The sequence below is a fragment of the Centrocercus urophasianus genome, unplaced genomic scaffold (genome assembly GCF_019232065.1).
Source record: "Centrocercus urophasianus isolate 14NV4802_14NV808 unplaced genomic scaffold, USGS_Curo_1.0 seq_10, whole genome shotgun sequence".
Classification (NCBI taxonomy): Eukaryota; Metazoa; Chordata; class Aves; order Galliformes; family Phasianidae; genus Centrocercus; species Centrocercus urophasianus.
In genome coordinates, this window is record NW_024884142.1 from 78,801,198 (window position 1) to 78,821,223 (window position 20,026).

At 36.3% G+C, this 20,026-nt stretch overlaps 1 protein-coding gene across 2 annotated transcripts; it reads right to left on the reverse strand.

The window, feature by feature from the left end:
- Window positions 1–198: 198 nt before the first annotated feature.
- On the reverse strand, window positions 199–19,983 carry DYNC2LI1 (dynein cytoplasmic 2 light intermediate chain 1). Of its 2 annotated transcripts, none has more exons than XM_042826809.1 (13): window positions 19,901–19,983; window positions 19,541–19,658; window positions 18,601–18,635; window positions 17,981–18,050; window positions 16,913–17,001; window positions 14,836–15,022; window positions 12,769–12,837; window positions 11,712–11,789; window positions 10,723–10,799; window positions 10,284–10,354; window positions 9,789–9,886; window positions 8,419–8,511; window positions 199–1,606 (listed from the first exon to the last, which is right to left on the reverse strand). In XM_042826809.1, the coding sequence occupies exons 1-13, from the start codon at window positions 19,912–19,914 to the stop codon at window positions 1,538–1,540; spliced, it is 1,068 nt and encodes a 355-aa protein (XP_042682743.1). In that variant the 5' UTR covers window positions 19,915–19,983; the 3' UTR covers window positions 199–1,537. The 2 variants fall into 2 exon arrangements, with proteins under 2 accessions (XP_042682743.1, XP_042682733.1); XM_042826799.1 differs by lacking the exon at window positions 199–1,606 and adding an exon at window positions 1,634–3,154.
- Window positions 19,984–20,026: the final 43 nt, after the last annotated feature.

Genomic DNA, 20,026 nt, shown 5'->3' on the forward strand with positions numbered 1-20,026 from the left:
CCTGGTATTCCCACCCCTTTTTCCTCTCCCAGATCAGCCATTCCAATAGTATTACAAGTTTTAGAGGACTTCTAAAATTTGATTTAGTCTGCTGATGCTTTCATTCTTCAACAATGTATCCAATGATGCTCTAATGTTTTCCATAGTACTTTTTTTTTTTTTTTTTAAGCTATTACCAATAAGCAGAGAGCTAGAATTGCTGAGTAAATCTAGAATTGTTTTGTTTTTAAAGTAATATGCTTTGTTTTGTTACCATCTGTGGGTAACTTTAGAAAGAGAACAAACCAAATATTGTAATGAAAGACAGAATCAAGAAATCACTTTAATCTTATGCATCCCATCCAACCGCAGCATCCATGAGTACAAGAAGCAACTTTAAGCAACACAGAAGTTACAAAATGTTTTTGTTTTGTAAGCAACGCCAGATCATAGTAGGCAGTTATGTTATTTGTATTTGCTCTTTCTTCTCAGTATTCAGTTCTAAATCTTGTTTTGGAAGCAGTCTGTGAATTACTAGGGAAAAAAATTGTTTATTAATAAAGTATCAGTTCAACTAGGGAAAAACGTATATACAAGTTGTCTCCCTTTTCTTGAAAGAGATGTTATTTCTCTGGAAATCATTCTCATGGGCTCACTAACACATCAAAGGGGTTCATTCATCCAATTAGTAAATAGAAATAAGTAATTCTCAAAACTGAAAGCCTACTAGATGCAAAATTCATAAGCTTTGTCTCATATTCAGTGAAAAAATTATTTATTGCAGAGTTAAGTATATTTGTACCTTAAAATTCCATAGTAAAATAATTAAATTTTACAGCTGTAAGATAACACACATTTTAACAAGTATGAAATCCCCAAGTTAATGCAAGCTTTTCACTTAACTGTGAGGCCAAGATTTTCTTCTAATTATCTTTATGTATAATATTCTCAGATACAAAAGTTACATGAACAAATAATTCAATAAACAAATACATGAAAAAATATATCTAAAAGGATGGATCGATACCAGGTTAATGTATCTTTGCCATTTTTATGCCCACGGATAGAGTTGTTTATCAAGGAATATTCTTGCATTCTGGTCTGCCAAGTCTCTGTTTAGGCCCTTACTCTCCGACCACAAGTCTTAGCTCTCAGAGCCATCTCTGGCTTTAATGCAGATTTGTCTTGCTTATTCTGACAGAAGAATCAAACTTTATGATACCGAAGCTGAGATAAAGAAGACTTACGAATTTTAGATCAGGCCAAAATTGTTTTTAATTTTATTTTGTTCTACACGTTTTTCTGGAACTACTCAAATAGGTCAAATTATGATGGAAATGCATTCTTAAGCTTTGATTTTAAAGATGCCTGGTGTACTTAACCATGCAGTTCATATTTTGGGTGTGAAAACTTGTATGCATTTACACAGCTGATTAGGGCGGTATCCGTCAAAAATACATTGAGTAATTTGTTACAAATTATAAAACAGGTAGGAATGACTGATGCCACCTTCATATTCAAATCTTGCAAATGTGAAACTTAGGACACCATCAGCAGTTCACCAATCAGGACCAAAATCCATTTCTTTCCAGGATTTTGAGGCATTTCTTTTGTATTGTTCAAGTTCCTGAAAAACAAACATACATAGATATTAATATCCTGATGACTAAAAGCCATAAGATATGTTAAGCACCTCATCAATTAAAGCACGTACGCAGATCAGTCACTGTAGAAAAAAATAACTAGATGGTTGTTATTTCTAACAAAATAATACTGAAAGTTTGGCATTTGATACATCTGCACTCACATAATGACACAGGGAGCTAGATTTATTTTTTATATTATTATTATTTTTTGCCTAGACACTTGCTTTCTAAGACAGAAGTTGGGACCCTTTCTTAGATGTTTGGTGTGGAGAAGCCTAACTCCACAAACTGAAGTGTATCATTACATGTATTTTAAGAACAGAAGACAGAATTACTGAACAAAAACTAATTTGTCGCATCAACCAAGTGTCCAAGTCAAGGCCTTTCAAGGAGCAAAATGGATTGGCAATTCCTTAAGAGTATGGAAAATAATTGTTTTTTTATGCACAGGACTGAACTATTGAAATCTTATACACTGTGTTAGAAACCCCTACAGAACTGAAGCCAGATATACCAAGAATATGCGTGATATACACATGGCAGATGTTCCCTTCGTGGCCCTGCTGTGGCCCCTGAAGTTGCGCTGCATTTTGTCTTTGCTACCTTTCACAATCTTGTCCAGACAGCAGCAAGCAGAAATGTATTTTGGAGGAAAGCAGTGGCTGTTTAGAGATCAACCCAATCTCTGGTACTGGATATTCATAGAAACGTTCATCACGGCTTGGGACTTTTCAGGAAGTGCAGTAATCAAGACAGACAGTGATGCCCCACTTTTAATTTTTGTATTGGTGGGTTCTTTTTTGCAATTTGTAGTTCAAAAAAAAAAAGTTTCAGGTGCCACTGTTCAGTAAAAGCTTACATGTGGATGTAAAAGTAAAATGCAAAACCAATGTGGTAATTACAATTACACATCTTTTAGATGGTAATTAAAAGCAAACAGAGCCTCAAACTGTGGAGATACAAATAGTGTAAATTAGGTGTGAAGCATGGGGCAGTCTGTATTATGGGGTTCTTGACATCAGTGGAACACCAGCAAGGTAAGCAAATCACCTCTTTTCAGTCAAATAGTGCTACTGGGAATCCTTAAGCCTGTAACAGAAGGTTCTAGCAACACTGCAAAAACCAGTTTCTTTTTCAGGATTTTATAGCTTGGTGTATACTGTCAGAAATTGTTTCTGATTATTTTTTTCCAGCGAAAAAGCTATTTTAAATGCACTGTGATTGCTTTTTGTTGCTGTTAAGAGTGACAAGATACTTGCTTTAATGAAATATCTTTTAGACCTAACCACATGCTATTTGCAATAAAAAAAGCATTCTATCTATCTTAGTTAGAAGAACACATTAACTCTCTTTTAACTACAGCACGCACAAAAAATTTAATTATACTGGAACCTCTCATTGAGTTCAATTGACTACAGGTAACCTTAACACATTGTTGCTACGACCTACCTGCAGTATTAAGTTCTGTATTGTAAAAAACGTGCCAGGAAGGTCTTCCAAGGTAGTGATATCTTGTGTTTTATGTGTAACTAAAAAACAAAGCTAGATTCACATTCCAAAACACAGCTGAAGGTCAGATTTAAAATGGGTTACCTGAAAAGCTTCTAAAAGCAAATGTCTGCATTTAGACAGCTCCATGATCTGTCAAGATACTGAATCAGGCTGTGCAAACATACTGCTGTGAATAGGACTAAGCAGGCAAAAATTCTGGTTTTTATTAGTTGTTTCCATTGTTTGTTGAGGAATTCATGCTAACAGCAACCACTTCAAGAGAAGCTTGAAGCAGCTTTTTGTATGAGCTTCAAAAGAGCCATGCTAATTTAGGAGTAGTACAACTCTTTCAGTAAGATTTCAGTGTATTTCTATTCTTGCTCCTAAGTTTACTTAAAAACCAGGAGCGCCTCTTCTCAAAATGCTTTAAGCAGAAAAGAACATTCATCCTTTTGGAAATTTACTCTCAAGCCAAAAAGAGAGACAAAATACAGATTAAAATTATCTGCCAAAGCAAATAAGAAAAGTTAGCCTCCAGGAGTCACAAACAATAACGTCTGTGCACTTATGGTTGAAGTAGCTTGGGATGATGAGAAGAAAAATGGGAGGGGGAAGGAGGGAAAAGGACTGAACATAAAGCAGCAATAAGTATAAATGCAGTGGAGATCCTCAAAATTGCTCAAGTGTTTAACATGAGCAACAGAAAAATCACTGCCTAATAACTGTGAGGAAGCTCTAATGAATTTTCTCTTTCAGGCAGTAATTTCAGCAGCTTCACCAGCAGTGCAAAACTATCAGAAAGCACCACAGGTTTCTGAGCAGTAAAAGGATTTTTTAATTAGTGCATATCCTTCTGATGCTTACAAGAGTTGAGTTTTACAGTTTACTCACTGATGACTGATGCAGAACAAACTGTGTCTAAATGTATTAAGTTGCATTATTAAATACAAGTCCCGTGAGACTGCATATTGTTCCATCTTTAAGCCAGTCTATACTCAGTGTTTCATTCCCTCACTATTAATATGAAGTAACTGTGATCTCAGAACGTTCGGAACTGGTGGCAAACCTCCAGCAGTTTGGTAGTAGAAGAAGAGAGAATACAGGGATATTTTGAGAAGTACATGTATCCTATTTGATGCTAAGAAAATAACTTCAGTTCCAACAGCTTTCTCAAATGCTACAAAAAGGGGTAAATACATCATACAGATCAGATGTGCAGAATTAATAATTGCTTTCAGTGTGCTTAGAATGTTTTAAATGTTACTGGTGTGCCAGCAACTTCTCCTAAATGCCTCAACTCTGGCTAAAAGTGAATTTTTTTCCTTTCTTATATATACATATTTTTAACCTTACTGCTTCTGTACTTCTGTGCTGCTATAAATTCTTCAACTGTCAAATGGGGAAGATCCCAGCTATCTCATAAAGGGATTGAGAAGAAAGACTTAAATGATGTTTGTGAGGCACTCAGATAAGATAACATTACCACACATTCTTAGAGAAAAAAATTAATACTTTTGTGTTCACTGAAGTGTCTGAATGGCAGGTTGAGAAATAAGGTACACAAAGAATGAGTATAATGAAAAGAAATACTGAACAACTGAACTGAGACATCAGCAAAATAGTACATGATCATGTAATTAAAGACAATACTGTAATGTCTACAAACAAGGAGTAAAATTACGATTGCAGGAAAAGCTTTAATTGTTTCATTCCCTCAGTCCTAAGAGACTGGCACTGCATCTTTAACTGTCTTTTTTAAATATGGTTTCTGACTGAACTTGCTCTCAGTCTGTAAGACAGTAAAAAGAAACAAGTACTAGGATTAAAATAAGCAATTAAGATTCAGCAGAAGTTTAATAACTGTGCTCTAATAAGGCTCTTAAACCAACACTAAAATGCCTGTGCTGTACCCACTTGGGTATGTTTTCATGCCAACACAGAAAAGCTTACTCTTGGCAGCTGTATCAGCACCCTACATAACTTTCCTCTCATGAAGACTAGCACTTCTCTGGAGAAAAGGAAAGATGCTCCTGCTGTAACGGTGAGTGTCACAACCCTTTGCCCACTAACACTGGACAGGAGGTTCACTGCACAGCATGAAAGCTTCTATTTTGTTCAATCTGAAGTGCTCTCCTGAAGTTCTGCAATATGCTCATAGCAGGACAAAATGCTGAGAAAAATATGGCTGGTTCTCATGTTGGCCAATATGTGATTAACTGATCCCAACCACAATCAGATACCGACGGGGTGTGAATAACAGTGTCAGATCTGACACCAAAGATGACACCAGTTGTGAATAACATAGTTCATTAGCCCGTTATTGCAACACAGGACAGATGTTTTAGAACCAACCAAGTGAGTGACATGGTTGTTTTTGATCCAGAACCTAAAAAAAAAAATAAATAAATAGTAATAAGATAAATCTACAGATAGACAAGTTTGGTGTTTGTGTGACTCATGAGAGGATTAGCAACAGGATGTATTTCTAATCTTCAGATAAATTTTCATAGTTTTATTTCTGCATATTTCATACGTTCAGTGTTGCTTATTCTGCCCCAGCCCTCCTTTCTTCTGTTTTACAGGCATACAGCCTTGTTCTTGAAGATATGCTGCCATTACTTGTAAGCTGACATTGAAAGACACCACCTATCTACCATTCCCTAACTGGGAGGCTATCCAATTCCTTGAGCTGGAATTGAGGTTACCTTTAGCATTTGCTTCTATGAACAAAGCTACAGTTAAGTGTCCAGATAAAAGGAGTTTTAATCCTTTATGCAGATCTCAAAAAGGTCCTAGATGCTACATTCTCTCAGAGAATAACTCCAGAGCATAAGAAAAGTAGTAAACAATTACAAGAGCATTACTTGATATAAATCTGCAAGTAACAGCTATAGTTTAAAAACCAGGAAAAGAATTCTGAAAAGACATAATTGAGAAAGGTAGCGAGTATATGTAGAACGAAGGTACAGTGTGGAAAAGGTAGCCACAGAGCTTTCCAGAGCAAAGAGGTTTAGTAATAGGGTGGTAAGTCTCATCCTTAACTCTGAAAATAATAAGGAAGCAGAATATTCTGGTCTAAAAGAGTGTATCCTTCTCACAGCTAATTTTATATTAAGAATCAGCACTGCCGATGCTGAAGAGATGCATTTATTTCTCCACAGACCCCAGCTGCACACAAACTCTACAAACTCGGAAATCCCTGGAGAGAAATACATTCTGCAAACCACATGGATTTATTCAGAGACTGGCTGGTGCTAGGGCAATTCCTCACAAGTGGAAGGTAATAGAGGAAACAGCCTTGATTTTATTAAACTTTAAATTGCTATGGTTATCTATGAATCAACCACGAATGATTTACCATCCCACCTAAAGCCAGAATTTCAGTCAGGTATGCTAATTATTTTATCAGATACGCAGACAAGACACTATTTTATTTTTATTGTTACAATATTTCTGTGTTTGTTTTCCTTTAAAGCTTATCTTTGAGATAAACAAGCAAACCGACAGTCCAAAGTGGCACATTAACAGAGTGTGTCCAGGAAAGTAAAATGAGCTAAAAGGATTTCAAAATGTACCCTGGCATGATACGAAACTTTCATATTGCACTATGATTGCATTAGCAACATGCTGCATAATAAACATTTCAGTATATTGTTCTTCCTAAATAACAGATAGTATGAAGGTCCAAAAAGTAATGCCAGACCTATGATGCATTTAATGTTTCCCTTTAAAAATTGGATTATGTGCCACTTTTCATATAAGTGGAAAATTAAAGATATCTCAAGACTGTTAACTACATAGTTGTCTTTTTTTTCTTTTGTTTTTTAAAGATGTACATTGCTATCTTGGTGCATTTCAAATTGAATGACATTCTTTGAGAATAAAACATTTTAATAATGCGCAAATAATCTTGTAATAATTGAACTTTATGATAGAGAAGTTTAGAAAATAGGTGCAGATAACAAAAGTAATTTTCTCTTTAATGCTCAAATTACTTGTAGTGGTCCAACTAAAAGAAACTACACTCGTTTCCAATGCCCTTGAACAGATTAATGTTCTAAAAGCTTTTCTCTTTCGTTTAAAAACAGAAAATTTAATAATTTCCTGCACGATTTAATCAACGCATACCAGCAACTTGTTTTGCAAGATGTTACTGTTATCTAAAAATAACTTAATACTCCATATAGTTATACTGGGTATTAAGATTATATTATAAATTCCAAAAGCAATGTGCTTTACAAATGTTAATGATTTCTAAGACTGCTTTTGATATAACAGAAATTCCGAACTGACGCCTACATTAACAGGACGGTACAGGTAATGTGCAAGTTTGAATTGCTTTATTCTTTCACATTATTAAGGCATTTCCTTGGATCAGGTAACTAACTACAAGGTTACAGCCTTTATGCAATCTAACCAAACTAAAAAAAAAAAACAAACAAAAAACTGGATAGCAGTAATAATGAAATACTTTGCTTTCTTTTACATTAATGCAAAGGGATGGAATTTGCTATGGTATTCTACAGTTAGTTGGGATGAACTGCAGTGCAGCTCAATAGAACTGCCTTTCATCTTAAGCAGGGTGCTCTGTAAAAGTGTGGGAGACCTAAATTGGTACAGTCTCTCTTTAAAAGATCTCCTGCTCTCATCAGCTTAAACACCTGTTATAAAAACCTGCTTTAACCATAGTAATTTAGTACACAAAGAAGTGAAATGAGAAGCAGATAGCCTACATGTAACTTCTGAGAATTTAGCAACATTTTTCTCAGTCATTCTAGTGAAGAATTTTCTCCACGTGAAACAAATGAAACTTTAAGAAATACAGAATTTTCCAAGTAAACATGCTATATTCCTTTCAAAAAAACCCAAATGTATAAGTCTTGGATTGTGCTTGATAGACCCATACCTATGATATTGGTAAAGCCTACGTTTCTACTTGTGGGAGGTCTTACATTTATATTGATAAGGCAACAATCTGACCTTAGCCAATTCAACATAGAATTTATCTATAAAACTGATTTATTTTTAGTGCAATGATTCTGGAAGAGAGAGAGGAAATGTTTGAATTATTCATTTCTAAAGTGAGCAGCCAAAACCTGGAGATCTAAGAACACTCCACCTGCAATGTGTCTACCTTAAGAAAAAAACCAACAACATATCGATGTGGAAAAGAGTCCCTGAAGTAAAGTAGAAGTTATGTAAAGACAAAAGGATGATATGAGTATATTCTGCAATTACTTCAGCAATGCTGGTGTTTCTGGGATACCTGATTGTGAAGAGCCATTGAAGAACAAGCACACACCTGGTTTTTCTGAGCTCTCATGACATCAACTTCATACTCAGCATATTGTGAGTCCTGTGCAGGGTCCTTGCTGTCTTGTAAATCACTGAAACTCTTGGAGGAAGAAATGAGAGAAACACACAAGGTAAATCTTATGTTACTTTACCTTCTGTTCCCTTTACAAGAATCGGCAGTGATATACATAAGATGGATGCATTTTGTTTGTAATAGAAAGGTATTAAAATCTTGCATTTATGGACAAAAAATTTCACTGTGGGATAAAGATCAGATAAAGCAACACAATTTATTATCTTGGTTTGGTAAAATTTTAAGACAGTAATGGTGCAGAGAAAAAAAGCAAAAATCCTTTCTGGCTCATGACATTTGGGCATAGTTAAGGATATGCATCTGAGTGATTTGAATACTGAAGATACCTCATTTAAGGCTGCCAGAAGCATTATTTCAGTATCCATGAAACACTTCAAGAGTTTATTACTATTGTTCTGCCTGTTCTGAAATTTCATTTACTAGACTTCAGAGAATGATACATTTAATTCCACAGAAGAAAATACACTAACAGAAAACTTTTAAATAAGGTTTTTTCAGATGTTGCGCTGCATATTTCTCCACAGTCATAACGAATGGGAAGTAGCAGGCAGCTAACCATACAAATAACAGAATAAAATAAAACAGAACTAAAACTATCATAAAATGAAGTGAAGGAAATTGTCATTGTACTGAAACACCTTTGAAGCTTAAAGCATATTTTGGAAATATCACTGACGGAGCTTGCAAGATGAGAAATGTATCTGGGCACATCTAAAAATGTCAGCTGTACCCTTAAGTGGGGTAAAATCTGAGTAAAGGATTGCTACTCTGAGTTATCTTACCCTTTAGAAAGGGCCAGGGATCTAACTTTAGAAAGCACCTGCTAAGGTTCCATGATGTATGGCACAAAGATAACCATTCTGGTTGCCCAGAAATAATTAGCTAAAGAGGCCACACGATTACTGCATTGCTTTCTGGCAGTCATATCTACCTGCAGATTTGAATAACTGGTACAGTGTTAAAGTTATGGTCAAAACTCAGTCCTGTGCAGACACTGAATTTAAATATTCACATCCCATATCCAACAACTACCAGCTGTGCTGGGGAGAGATGGACAGCAACTGTATGGTAAGCAAAAGTTATGTGAAAAATAATTTTATAGTTTTCGAAAAGTAAAACCAGTCTTTACCATATGGGTACCACTGCACAAAGAGGTTACAAGAAACAGAACTCCCAAATGAGACCGAAATTCCAGTCACTGGACTGGAAGATCAATAATATGTAGTAATATTACTACTATTCTAAGAGAAAAGGATCTGTGCAGCAGACATGTAAACACCTACCTTGGGAGGAAACGTCTTCTCAAACACCTTCTTCCACAGTTCTAAAGGTGTGTTTGCACGCATCTTTCCAATGTTGCTGTCAGAGGTGGGTGGTGGCCCTAAGGATCACAGCAAAACACAACACAGTGTATGTTACCATAACAACTGATAGGAACTCCTGACCCAGCTACTTTAATACTTTACTACTTTACCTTCTACAGTGACAAGCTGCTACAAGTCTGGGAGGCAATTCTATATTACATTCTATTTCACATTTTCTTTTAGATCAAAGCTTCTTGGTAGCTTACTACTTGAGGTAGTCCTGATACTTCAGTAAGTTACCTGAAGTAATTCTCAATAATATAAATACTGAATTGCAGTTTAAAATTTTCCACCCCATTTGCTTCGATGATGAGTCAAAACAGCTAGTGTGCTTACCTTGTAATGGCTTAATATATGTTTCTAACTTTCAAAACCAATTAAGCAACAAACACAATGAACATCAAATGTCCCAACCTATTTGGCTCAGTGAATCCAGGCCTGCTGGGATAAATAGTGGTTTGCTGTGATCCACTGATATGGACTTGCTAAACAGAAAAAAAAAAAAAAAAAAAAAAACATGTTAAAAGAATATTTAGTAATGAACTAGTAATTACATTATCCTACTAAGGATAGACTCATATGGGGCTTTGTACAGAGATATATGCAAGCAAAAATCTATTTATTTATAATGGTGCCTATATTTCTATTCTGTCAGTTCAGGGAATAAAATCAAGAATTACCACTACTCTGTACAGAGATGTTGTGGAATTTTATTCCTGTCTCAGCTGCACAGGAATTTTGCAGAGGTTATCTCATTGCGAAGAAAATAGAAGTTTTAGTCATCCAAGTGTTTTTGTTAAACAGTTTCATAGACTCTGGGCAAGACATTTAATAGCTAGACAACCCTCGTTACCTTCTATCGTAGCCAAATGCCAAGTGATTAATAAGAGCACGAGCTTTCAGCAGGAGAGCCTCAGATTTACTGGTAAACTAAATGAATTAGAAAACAAAATATACATTATGATTTTCCATCACAGAAATACTGTGCTACATCATCTGCACAGGCTACTTCAGATAGAGCTTGGCTAATTCCTGACCTAAAAAAAATTAGTGTATGCTTACTGGATTTACTACAATAAACAATTTAAACAAACATAAGCTGTTCAGCAACTAAAATAAGCCACTGCCACAAAATGGCTTTAGAGAAATGATGGCTGATAAAATTATAACCACGTTCTGATGTAAAGGAGCTTAAGAGGCAGCTGTTTTGGGTTGTGATCATGAAGATTTCTGCCTTTACTCAGGAGATGATCTGAGAAACTCCTATCAGTTTATATTCCCACATAAATGCTTTGTCAAGTCTCACTGTTCTGTTGGTAGTTCCTACTCATTAGTGTGAAAAAGTCCTTGGTTTTATTCTTTGCATGTGTGTGGTGATCTATGCTTAAATTGCTGCAAAGTCATGCCTCTGGAGCCAGGTTTTAAAATTTTCAGAAGCTTGCCCACTAGACCTAAGCTAAGTTCATGTTTCTACCAAAGAGGACAGTTTGCTCATGTTATCCATCTAGATCACACTCTTATTCTTGCCTGTTTTATCACACCAACAAAAACTTTTATAAGCTGCGCAGTGAACTCAACATTAGAGCTGAGTTTGCTAACAGATAACCACATTTCTAGTTTTTTGCTGGCACAGGGCATTGGGCATTTTGTTTATATAACTTGTATTCATCCATCTGCTGACAGTACCTGTACCTAGTTTACAAACTAGCTCATTAAGAAAGCTACTGTAAAACTAATTAAACTCTGTCTTCTCTAGGATCTTCTATTTCTCATTTTTGAATATTTTGTAGCACAAGTATTACTCATCTCATTATTCCTTAATTACTAAGTGAATATAAATACCGCCAGTGATGCTCCATAATAATGTGAAACAAATCGAAGTGTCCTGCTTATTATTTTCCTCATTTCAGAGTCAAACTCCTAAAAAACAAACCAAAAAAAAGTTGATATTGGAACACATGTAAGAAACAAAAAAAAACCCAAAACATTACAGCTAGAACTTTTCTTTTTCTTTAAACTGCAATGCACTTAGGCTGCAATATATGAGGCGTTCAGCTGTCAGCATAATTATATCTTAAGACAGAATCAGTAACAGCCTACTCTGAAAAGAAATGTCACAATTTCCCTTTGTTTCTTTTTTTCAGAGGGAGCCTAATTCTGGCAATATGTTAGTCCAAAAAAGTTTTTAATTGGGAATGTGTTTCAATTTTCAATTAATTTATTTCACAGTTCTTGAAATTCTAAAAGCAAAGAAATACTGACTTGTAGAAGAATCAGCATTTTCTTCCTTTTTTGTGAAAATATTTAAGTTTCAGTAAACCTTTGGCTATGTGCTCTTTAAATTCTAATAACTACAAGATTTTAAAGTTGCACAAAAATATCATTTATATTCCTTCAACACAAGACCATACAGATGACATGCCCTGGATCAAGGGGATGAAAACCTGTCCCACTCAAGCTTGCAGCAGTTCGTCCACAGACTCCAGTGGAATTGGGCTGTTATTCCGTGTTCATTACAGGAGAGTCACTGGTTTTTAAAGTGGTCGGGGCTTAGTACAAAGCCTCAGTATGAAAGAATGCATGGTACTTATTAATAAAAATTAAGTAACTCTGAGGTGCCTTAGTACCAATGTACCATGTAGTCATCCAGGTAAGCAGAAGTTGCCAGTACAGCAGCTAAAATTCAAATACACTGTTCTAGCTTCCCATGATCAAGTGCTCCTTGGAAAGTGGGTATGTATTTGGTTGGGCTGGGAGAGAACCCAGCAGTACATTTTTTCCTCTCCCACCAAAAGATGCAATTATTCATTTGACTGTAAAAAAAACCTTTGAAAAAAGGTGCAGAACAAAATGGTAGCTTGTTGTTGTTGCTGTCACAACTATTAAAAAAATTACTTACATGAAATATATCGTATTTGCTTCCAATAATCACCAAGGGTATTGGAAAAGGGTCAACCAAGTCATAATCCTATTAAACAGATATAATGGTTAAGCAGTATAAGCAAGTTACAGAAGATTATAACAGTTGAAACAACTGAAAAGGGTTAAAATTAATTCAAGGGAGAAGAGGTTTATTTTTTTCAGAACCTTAAGTAGAATGAATAAACTTCAATCCATGCCACGTTCTCCAAATTGATAGCAATGGATGGCAGTGGCTCTGGAGGTGTAGATATAACTTAGATGGTTAACATCCGGCCCAAGTTTTAATAAGCAGATAACAGTAATTCTCAAGTTATCTGGAAGGTTTTCATGTAGTCTTTGTGAAATGAGACAAATCCCCTCTCATTCATAAGATGAATTTGTCAAACTGCTTTGGTTGCAGCAGAGTGGAAAAGAAATATGTTGTAGCAGATCTAACTGTTCACTTCTAAAAGCATACAGACTAAATGACAGAGAATTAGCAAGAAGCTGCAAATAAATGACAGTTAGAGAATTAGCAAGAAGCTGCAAACACAGGAAGTCCTGTACTGTGAAGGCAGAAATAATTGCTGCATTCCTACACTGTCAAGGCAAAACCTCCTCTATAGTTTGTTATATAAAGTGCAGAACTCAAAAAAAAAAAAAAAAAAAAAAAAAAAAATAACCAAAGTGTTTATTCCTTAACTAATAAAAAACTAACATCAGAAACATTAAAATTGGCTCCCTGCCTATTTAAACAAGGTCTGCACTTGATACATTTCTTGTGTAAAAATCAGAGCCAACAATCATTTATCCAGAATAATGGAATATAACAAATCTTCCAAAAAAACAAAACAACAAAAAAAACTCCAATCTCAGATTCCTAGCAATCCTGATTATCTTAAAAATGCTTAGCTATAAAAGAGCAAATAGTTAAACTGTAAGTGATGATATTTCCTCCCACAAAACTGACACAGAAAGTTTAATGAGAGCCCAGTAGTAACAGAACATTTTGTTTTTGTCTGTTGCTTATGATAATGAAAACAGAATGGAAGTTTTAGAAGGTGTAACTGTGTTTCCTGCAGGGTAACAAGTCTTCTAAACCATTAGAGGCATTTTCCTTATTCTTATTGAAAAACGTTAGCAATTTTCCAGTTGCTAAGCCCTTTTCAAAGCTTGACATTGCAGTCATGATTTGTTGCCAACTGTGCTTGTAGGCACAGTTTTTCTTTTTGTGAAATACCTTCTTAAAAATTAAAAGTGGAAATTATTATCCAGCAGAACCCAGACTCCATAACTCTCTTTATATTGCTCTCAACAAAAATGGAGAAGTTGCTTACCTAGCTCAAAAACTGAAAAGTATTTACTACATTGCAGCATTTTAGAAGTTACAGCAACTAGATTTATGTGCCAAGTCTTTGAACTGTTAAATACTTATTTATCCATTATATACACACAACATTTGCAGAGGTTTCATGCACAATGATCTTTCATTTCTATTGCGCATAATCTAGTTTGGCTTTTCCAGAGATTTAGTTAGCAATTATGTTTAAAGGACTGATGTTAACATTTCTGAAACTTTATAATTTAATTAGTTGTCAGATTATCAAAAGGCATTGAGTTTGTGATAGACATTTAAATAAATGCAAAGTATATAGTCATGTTGATGGCTGTTATAACTATATTCTTTGCTTAAATTTGTACCTTCAGCTAGTCTCTTGCTAGATGACTTTTGTACATTCTAGTTTTCATCTTCATTTTAAAAAGATGAGGGGGGAAAAAAAAGCAAACTGCTACTCTAAAACTATTTCTTTTGATAGGTGTAACATGCCATAACAATCACATTAGATATCTAACAAAAAGATATAAGAAACCTTCTTTCCTTGTTTCTGCTCTTATTGAATTTTTATTAAATTGCTATAATTTTCCAGTGAACAGGTTCATCTACATCAAATGGATTTTCAGTCATGCAGAAAAATCTAAAAGAGTTGTTTATCATTTTGAAAAGCATTATCTTTAACTGTATAAAGGCCCGTGACATCTGGAGAAAATATTAGAAGTAACTTACTGGATGATCCCTCTGTAGATTGTTCTGCATCTTCTGCTTAATTTCAGCAGCTGCTTCAGGATCTGCCTTTTCCAGTTTGGCTAAAATTTTATTCACGTGGTTTCTGGTGGCCTGCAGAAGATTCTCCATAGTCATCCAGAGTTCATTAGGTTTGGATAGATCCAATACGAGAACTACTGCAAATGACCTATTAAAAAAAGGCATTATCTGCTCAGATCCTCAGTGTGTGAGACAAACAGCCTTTTCCTTCAGTACCATAAGTGTGGTACAAAGGCTGAAAGCAACAAATATGAAAATACAAAGGCTGAAATAGAATTGAATGTGACAGCAAAGAGAGATGGCTTTTAAGTGTGCCCCAAGCACTGAAGAAACCTCTCCACTGTCTCTTCTTCTATTGCTTCAGTAACTTTCCATCAGAAGTTTTAGGGGATTTTATGTCTCTGACTTTCTTCCTGGAGGCATTGTTTCCAAGCATGTCATCTCTGAACTCTACACTCCCGGCTGAAGCAAAGTTAGTAAATGGACAGAATCTTTATCAAACACAAATGCATTAGAAATTTCTATACTTTCATATTTGTTTGTCAGATTACACAGAAAAAGCTGGTTAAAGGAATGATCTGTCTGATGGATGGTGCCAATTACCAGGAACCTCAAATGAGTATATCAGAAAGTCTTCTGAAAGACAAATGGAAGAAGTCAGAGCACTCAAAGCACAAAACTACCAGGCTCCCAAGACTCCAAAAGCATTAGATTGTAAATGTGAAGGGAACATCACAAACACCACAAATTGACTAGATTTAGTCATTTTTTTTCCCCATGTTCCATCATGACATGAAAAAGGGGATTCCAGACCACAGTGGTTATCAGGAATACAACAAAGAAAAACGAACATCCAATTTCACCTTCAAATGCTGTGGAAAAAATGTGATGAAAATTCTCTTGGTGCAACTATAGTTCATGGAACTTTTACATAAGAAAGTTGCTTGAGTACAGACGGATGAGAAAACTAGAGAACAGCTTGAGACAGTAGAATTTTTGAGTAGTATGTTGAAGTTAACACAGATGATCTTGAAGAACAGTGTTGCTCTCTCATAAAACAATCTTAAAATTATCCTCATGAGAAGATTCCTTCTCAGGAGCTTCTGAGGTGGAGCTCAGTTAAGTTCATTCAGATATCTGAAAAACAGGTGAATTTCCCCCAAGCCCATTCAGCAACAGGGTTTCTGGAAGTGCTTTTCTTCCATGTTAGTCCCTCACTAAACAACAGCATTATCTCAATAGTCAGAGCAGTAGCAATGTATGTAACAGAAATTATCTTTCCCATTGTTGTTATTTTTCATAGAAGTTAAAGCTGATTACCAAAGAAATGCAACAATGCATCATAACACAAAGGTAAAACACACCTTTGATCATCACATTCTTACTTCTTCATGCAACTTTTTAAATATTTCCTCTTCCTATGCTATGCCATCACTCTGATTATTCTCACTATATTCCCTGTGTTCATTCTCTTCTCTTGTAATCAATTGAACAGTTTTAGTTCCTTTCCGAAACATCATCTATCACATCTGACCTTGTTCTTATCAGATGGTCACTTCACTTCCTAATAACCCAGTATCCACTTCTATTTGTAATTTTTTTTGTCTCATCTTTCACCTTAAAATGCTGCTCCTCTCAGAGATAGTTCCTGTGTCTGCATACAAAAGCAGGGAACCAAATTTTTTTCTCTGCATCCCAAGTTGTTTTTTCTGCTCATTCAACAAGCATAAAAAGAGACTACATCTTTTCTTTTTCTGCATTTCTTGTTCCATCTACTTAAGGCCAACCCATTTCCTTCATGTTATTTCTTTCTCTTGTTCTTAGAGACAGCTAAGAACTTGTCTTATTAGGAAAGGATTGTGAAAAGGAAGTTCAAAGCAGAGTACTGATGGTATTACCATGATTTTTTACAAAAAAAAATTCTCAAATATGTTATCTAATATTTTGAAAGAACTTTCTTTAACAAGCAGTCTAGAGATTTACTTATGCTTGACAGGCAGCTGAAATTAACTTTGGAATTTTAATATTAATCATTTACCTTACGTTGTTGACGGTGATTGGTATTCGAATCAGTTCCAGTAACGAGGTTCCACCACCTATTTCCCAAAAATGAGCTATATCTTTGGGCTGCAAAATAGATTATGTTAGAAATGCACGCATTCATGAAACACCAAGAGAGAGTGCTGGTTCTGATACACTGAGTTTTTGTGCAAGTGACTCAGAACAATAGCACATACTATTTCATTAGTGCTTCCTAAAAAACAAAACCAAACAAAAAAATGTTGAAGAAATTCCACAGAATGCCAAAGGCTCCTGCTGTGCCTATGACAGCCTCCATGAATGACTACTTTAAGGTAAAGAAGTTGGGAAGCAACATGATTAATGATAAATATATCAGCTTTTCATCCTTCTTTTTATTTACTGCAGCTCAAGAGTAGTGGTCTCAACTGAAAAAGTGATCAATCTTTATATTGGAACTTAGCTTCCACAGAAAGTTTCAAGTGATTTTTATCTCTCAGATTTTCTACTCCATGCTTCAGTAACAGCAACAACAACAGCAACTGCCTGCAGCAACTTGTTACTGCTGGACAGCACTGTGCAGTGATCAGAATGGGTTCAATATTCCCACAACCTGCAGAGCAAAGTTAGTGATACTGACACATAAACCAAAACTTAATTATGATTTAATATCATCTACAATGAACATGTCTCTCATAAATCCAGTTGTAAATATCTTCATTGGTTTATACTCATTTCAAACTTTAAAGACAAAGTTCAAGGCATGCATCCTGTGCATCTTCCCTCCTTGGGAAGATAAAAATCACTCAAACATGACAAACAGGGTAGATTTCATAAATGAAACCCATTTCTTTGTTTTATACTTTGGTCTTTGATCTACTGCATTCTAGTGATAGGGAAAAATACATTTAAGATTAAAAAATTTTTAATAAAATGGTGATCAAAAAAACCTTCTTTTTTCCTCCACAAATAATAAAGTAAAAACCTCCAAGCTAAGAATAACTACATATTACTGTATATGTGTGTGTGTGTAAAATAAACTACAAAACTACATAAATAAACAAAACTGAACTTTCTGGGTACTCACTGCATTGTGTCTCCTTGCCCTTCTCCCAAAGGTATATTCCAAAACTAACGTTGGCTTTGGAATCTCTTCCCTATCCAAAGAAAAATAATTTCATTGACAAGATGCTCTAAATAAGTAAAGTTAATTCTACTTTTGTTATATTTATCAATCAGTTCAGAATTTAGCTTACAAACAGCAGTACGAAGAAGACACTTTAATACAGCAGTGTCTTTCTTCTACCAAAGAAGAAGAAAGAACAGCACCAATCTGAACAGACAGCCATTTAAGCACTCATATTGGAGAAAAGTACCAAAGGGGTCAGACGACACATTGTAGAGAAGGGAAGTAAATTCAATCTGCAAGCGATCAACTGGACACAAAAGACAATACCTGTATACTGGATTATGAATTATCACACAACATAATTAGTCTTGTAAAATTCTAAAAAATACACTGCAACAAAATAAAAAGGCTTATATCTCATTATCAAACCCCAGCAAGCAATCAACTAGATTACATGACTACCTCTACTAGTTAGATACATTTTAAACAATTCTCTTTTACTTGCAATTGTTCCTTATAATGTCCTTTATTATGATCAGCCTTTAGGTACCCACAGTTGAAAAATACTTAACACATACCTCTCAAGACACCTCAGTATGATAGTGGTCTTCCCCTGGAAATGAAAAAGAAAGAACTCCTCTATTGTAACATTATTAAGGCATAAGCTTTTATCACTAAATGAAACTAACTGATGTAATATTCCTCTTATGAGGCATCTGAAAAGCGTAAAGTCATGTAATTGTTTGTAACTGTGATGGAAAACTAACTGCCAACTTTCTATCAGAATCAAGTTACACTGCTGTTCTAACTGCTAGTTAGAGGCTGTACAGATACCAATCCTTCTAAAATTAAAATTCTATTCTGAAAAGTAAATAATACTAACAGATGTCAGCTACAGAGTTACTAATGACCAAACCTCACAGGACAATGTAAAGGACAATGTTAGTAGTAAAGAAGTAAAACGACCTGGCTCATAAGAATCCTAGAGTCACTTAATGCTTTTGGTTGGAAGGGAGATGAAGCCCACGCATTTCCAGCCCCCAGCTGTGAGTAGGGCTGCCCCCAGCTCAGCTGCCCAGGGCCCATCCAACCTGGCCTTGAGTGCCTGCAGGGATGGGGCACCACAGCTTCCCCTGGCAGCTATGCCAATGCCTCATCGTCCTCTCAGTGAAAAATTTCCTTTCTTTCAGTTTAAAACCGTTCCCCCTCATCCTATCAGTATCTACCCACATAAAAAGTCACTCTCCCTCCTGTTTCTGGAACCACCACCTTGCAGTCTGTTATGATGTGTGCTCAGACCTGCCTGGTACAGACACAGTGCCCAGCAAGATGCCAGTGCCTGTAATCATAGCAAGGCAGGTATAAATGCACTTGACTCTGTCTGTTCCCAGTTAGCTTTTCTCAAGGGGAAACTTAACAGCCTCTCATTTCCAGAAGAACTGAGTGAACACCACACTTGTCAGATCTCTTCCCCAACAGCACCTGCGCTCAAAGAACGCACCCGATGACCACCATTACCCCGTTTTTGCTTCCCATAAACAACACTGATTTTTCCCAAACTTCCACGCGCTCGCCATCGTCGCCGGAGTTTTCTCTCTTCTCCACTTCGTCTCTAGCAATATCCCACAGAGTATCGCTGCTCGGGAAAACAGAACGGGCGCGCCGTTAGAGAAGAACAACCCGCCGCCCGGCAGGAGGAGGGCAGCCCCCTCCCCGCTTCCCCCACGCCACGTTACACCGCAGAGGCCGAATCTGCCTTTTTACAGCCATCTCCCCGCCCGCCGGCCCCGTGCCCGCACGGCGGCGATGCCGTGCCCCCAAAGAGGCGGGGAAGGGCCGAAGGCCCCTTCACCAAGCTCCGGCAGGCCTCCCGCTCACCCGGCCTTGGGCATCGCCGCTGTCCGCCCGGGCCCGGCTGCCTGTCGCCATGGGAACGGCGCGGGGCGCCCCGGGAGCTGTAGTTCCGCGGGGAGAGGCGGAAGGAGGCGGAGGCAGCTCTCAGCC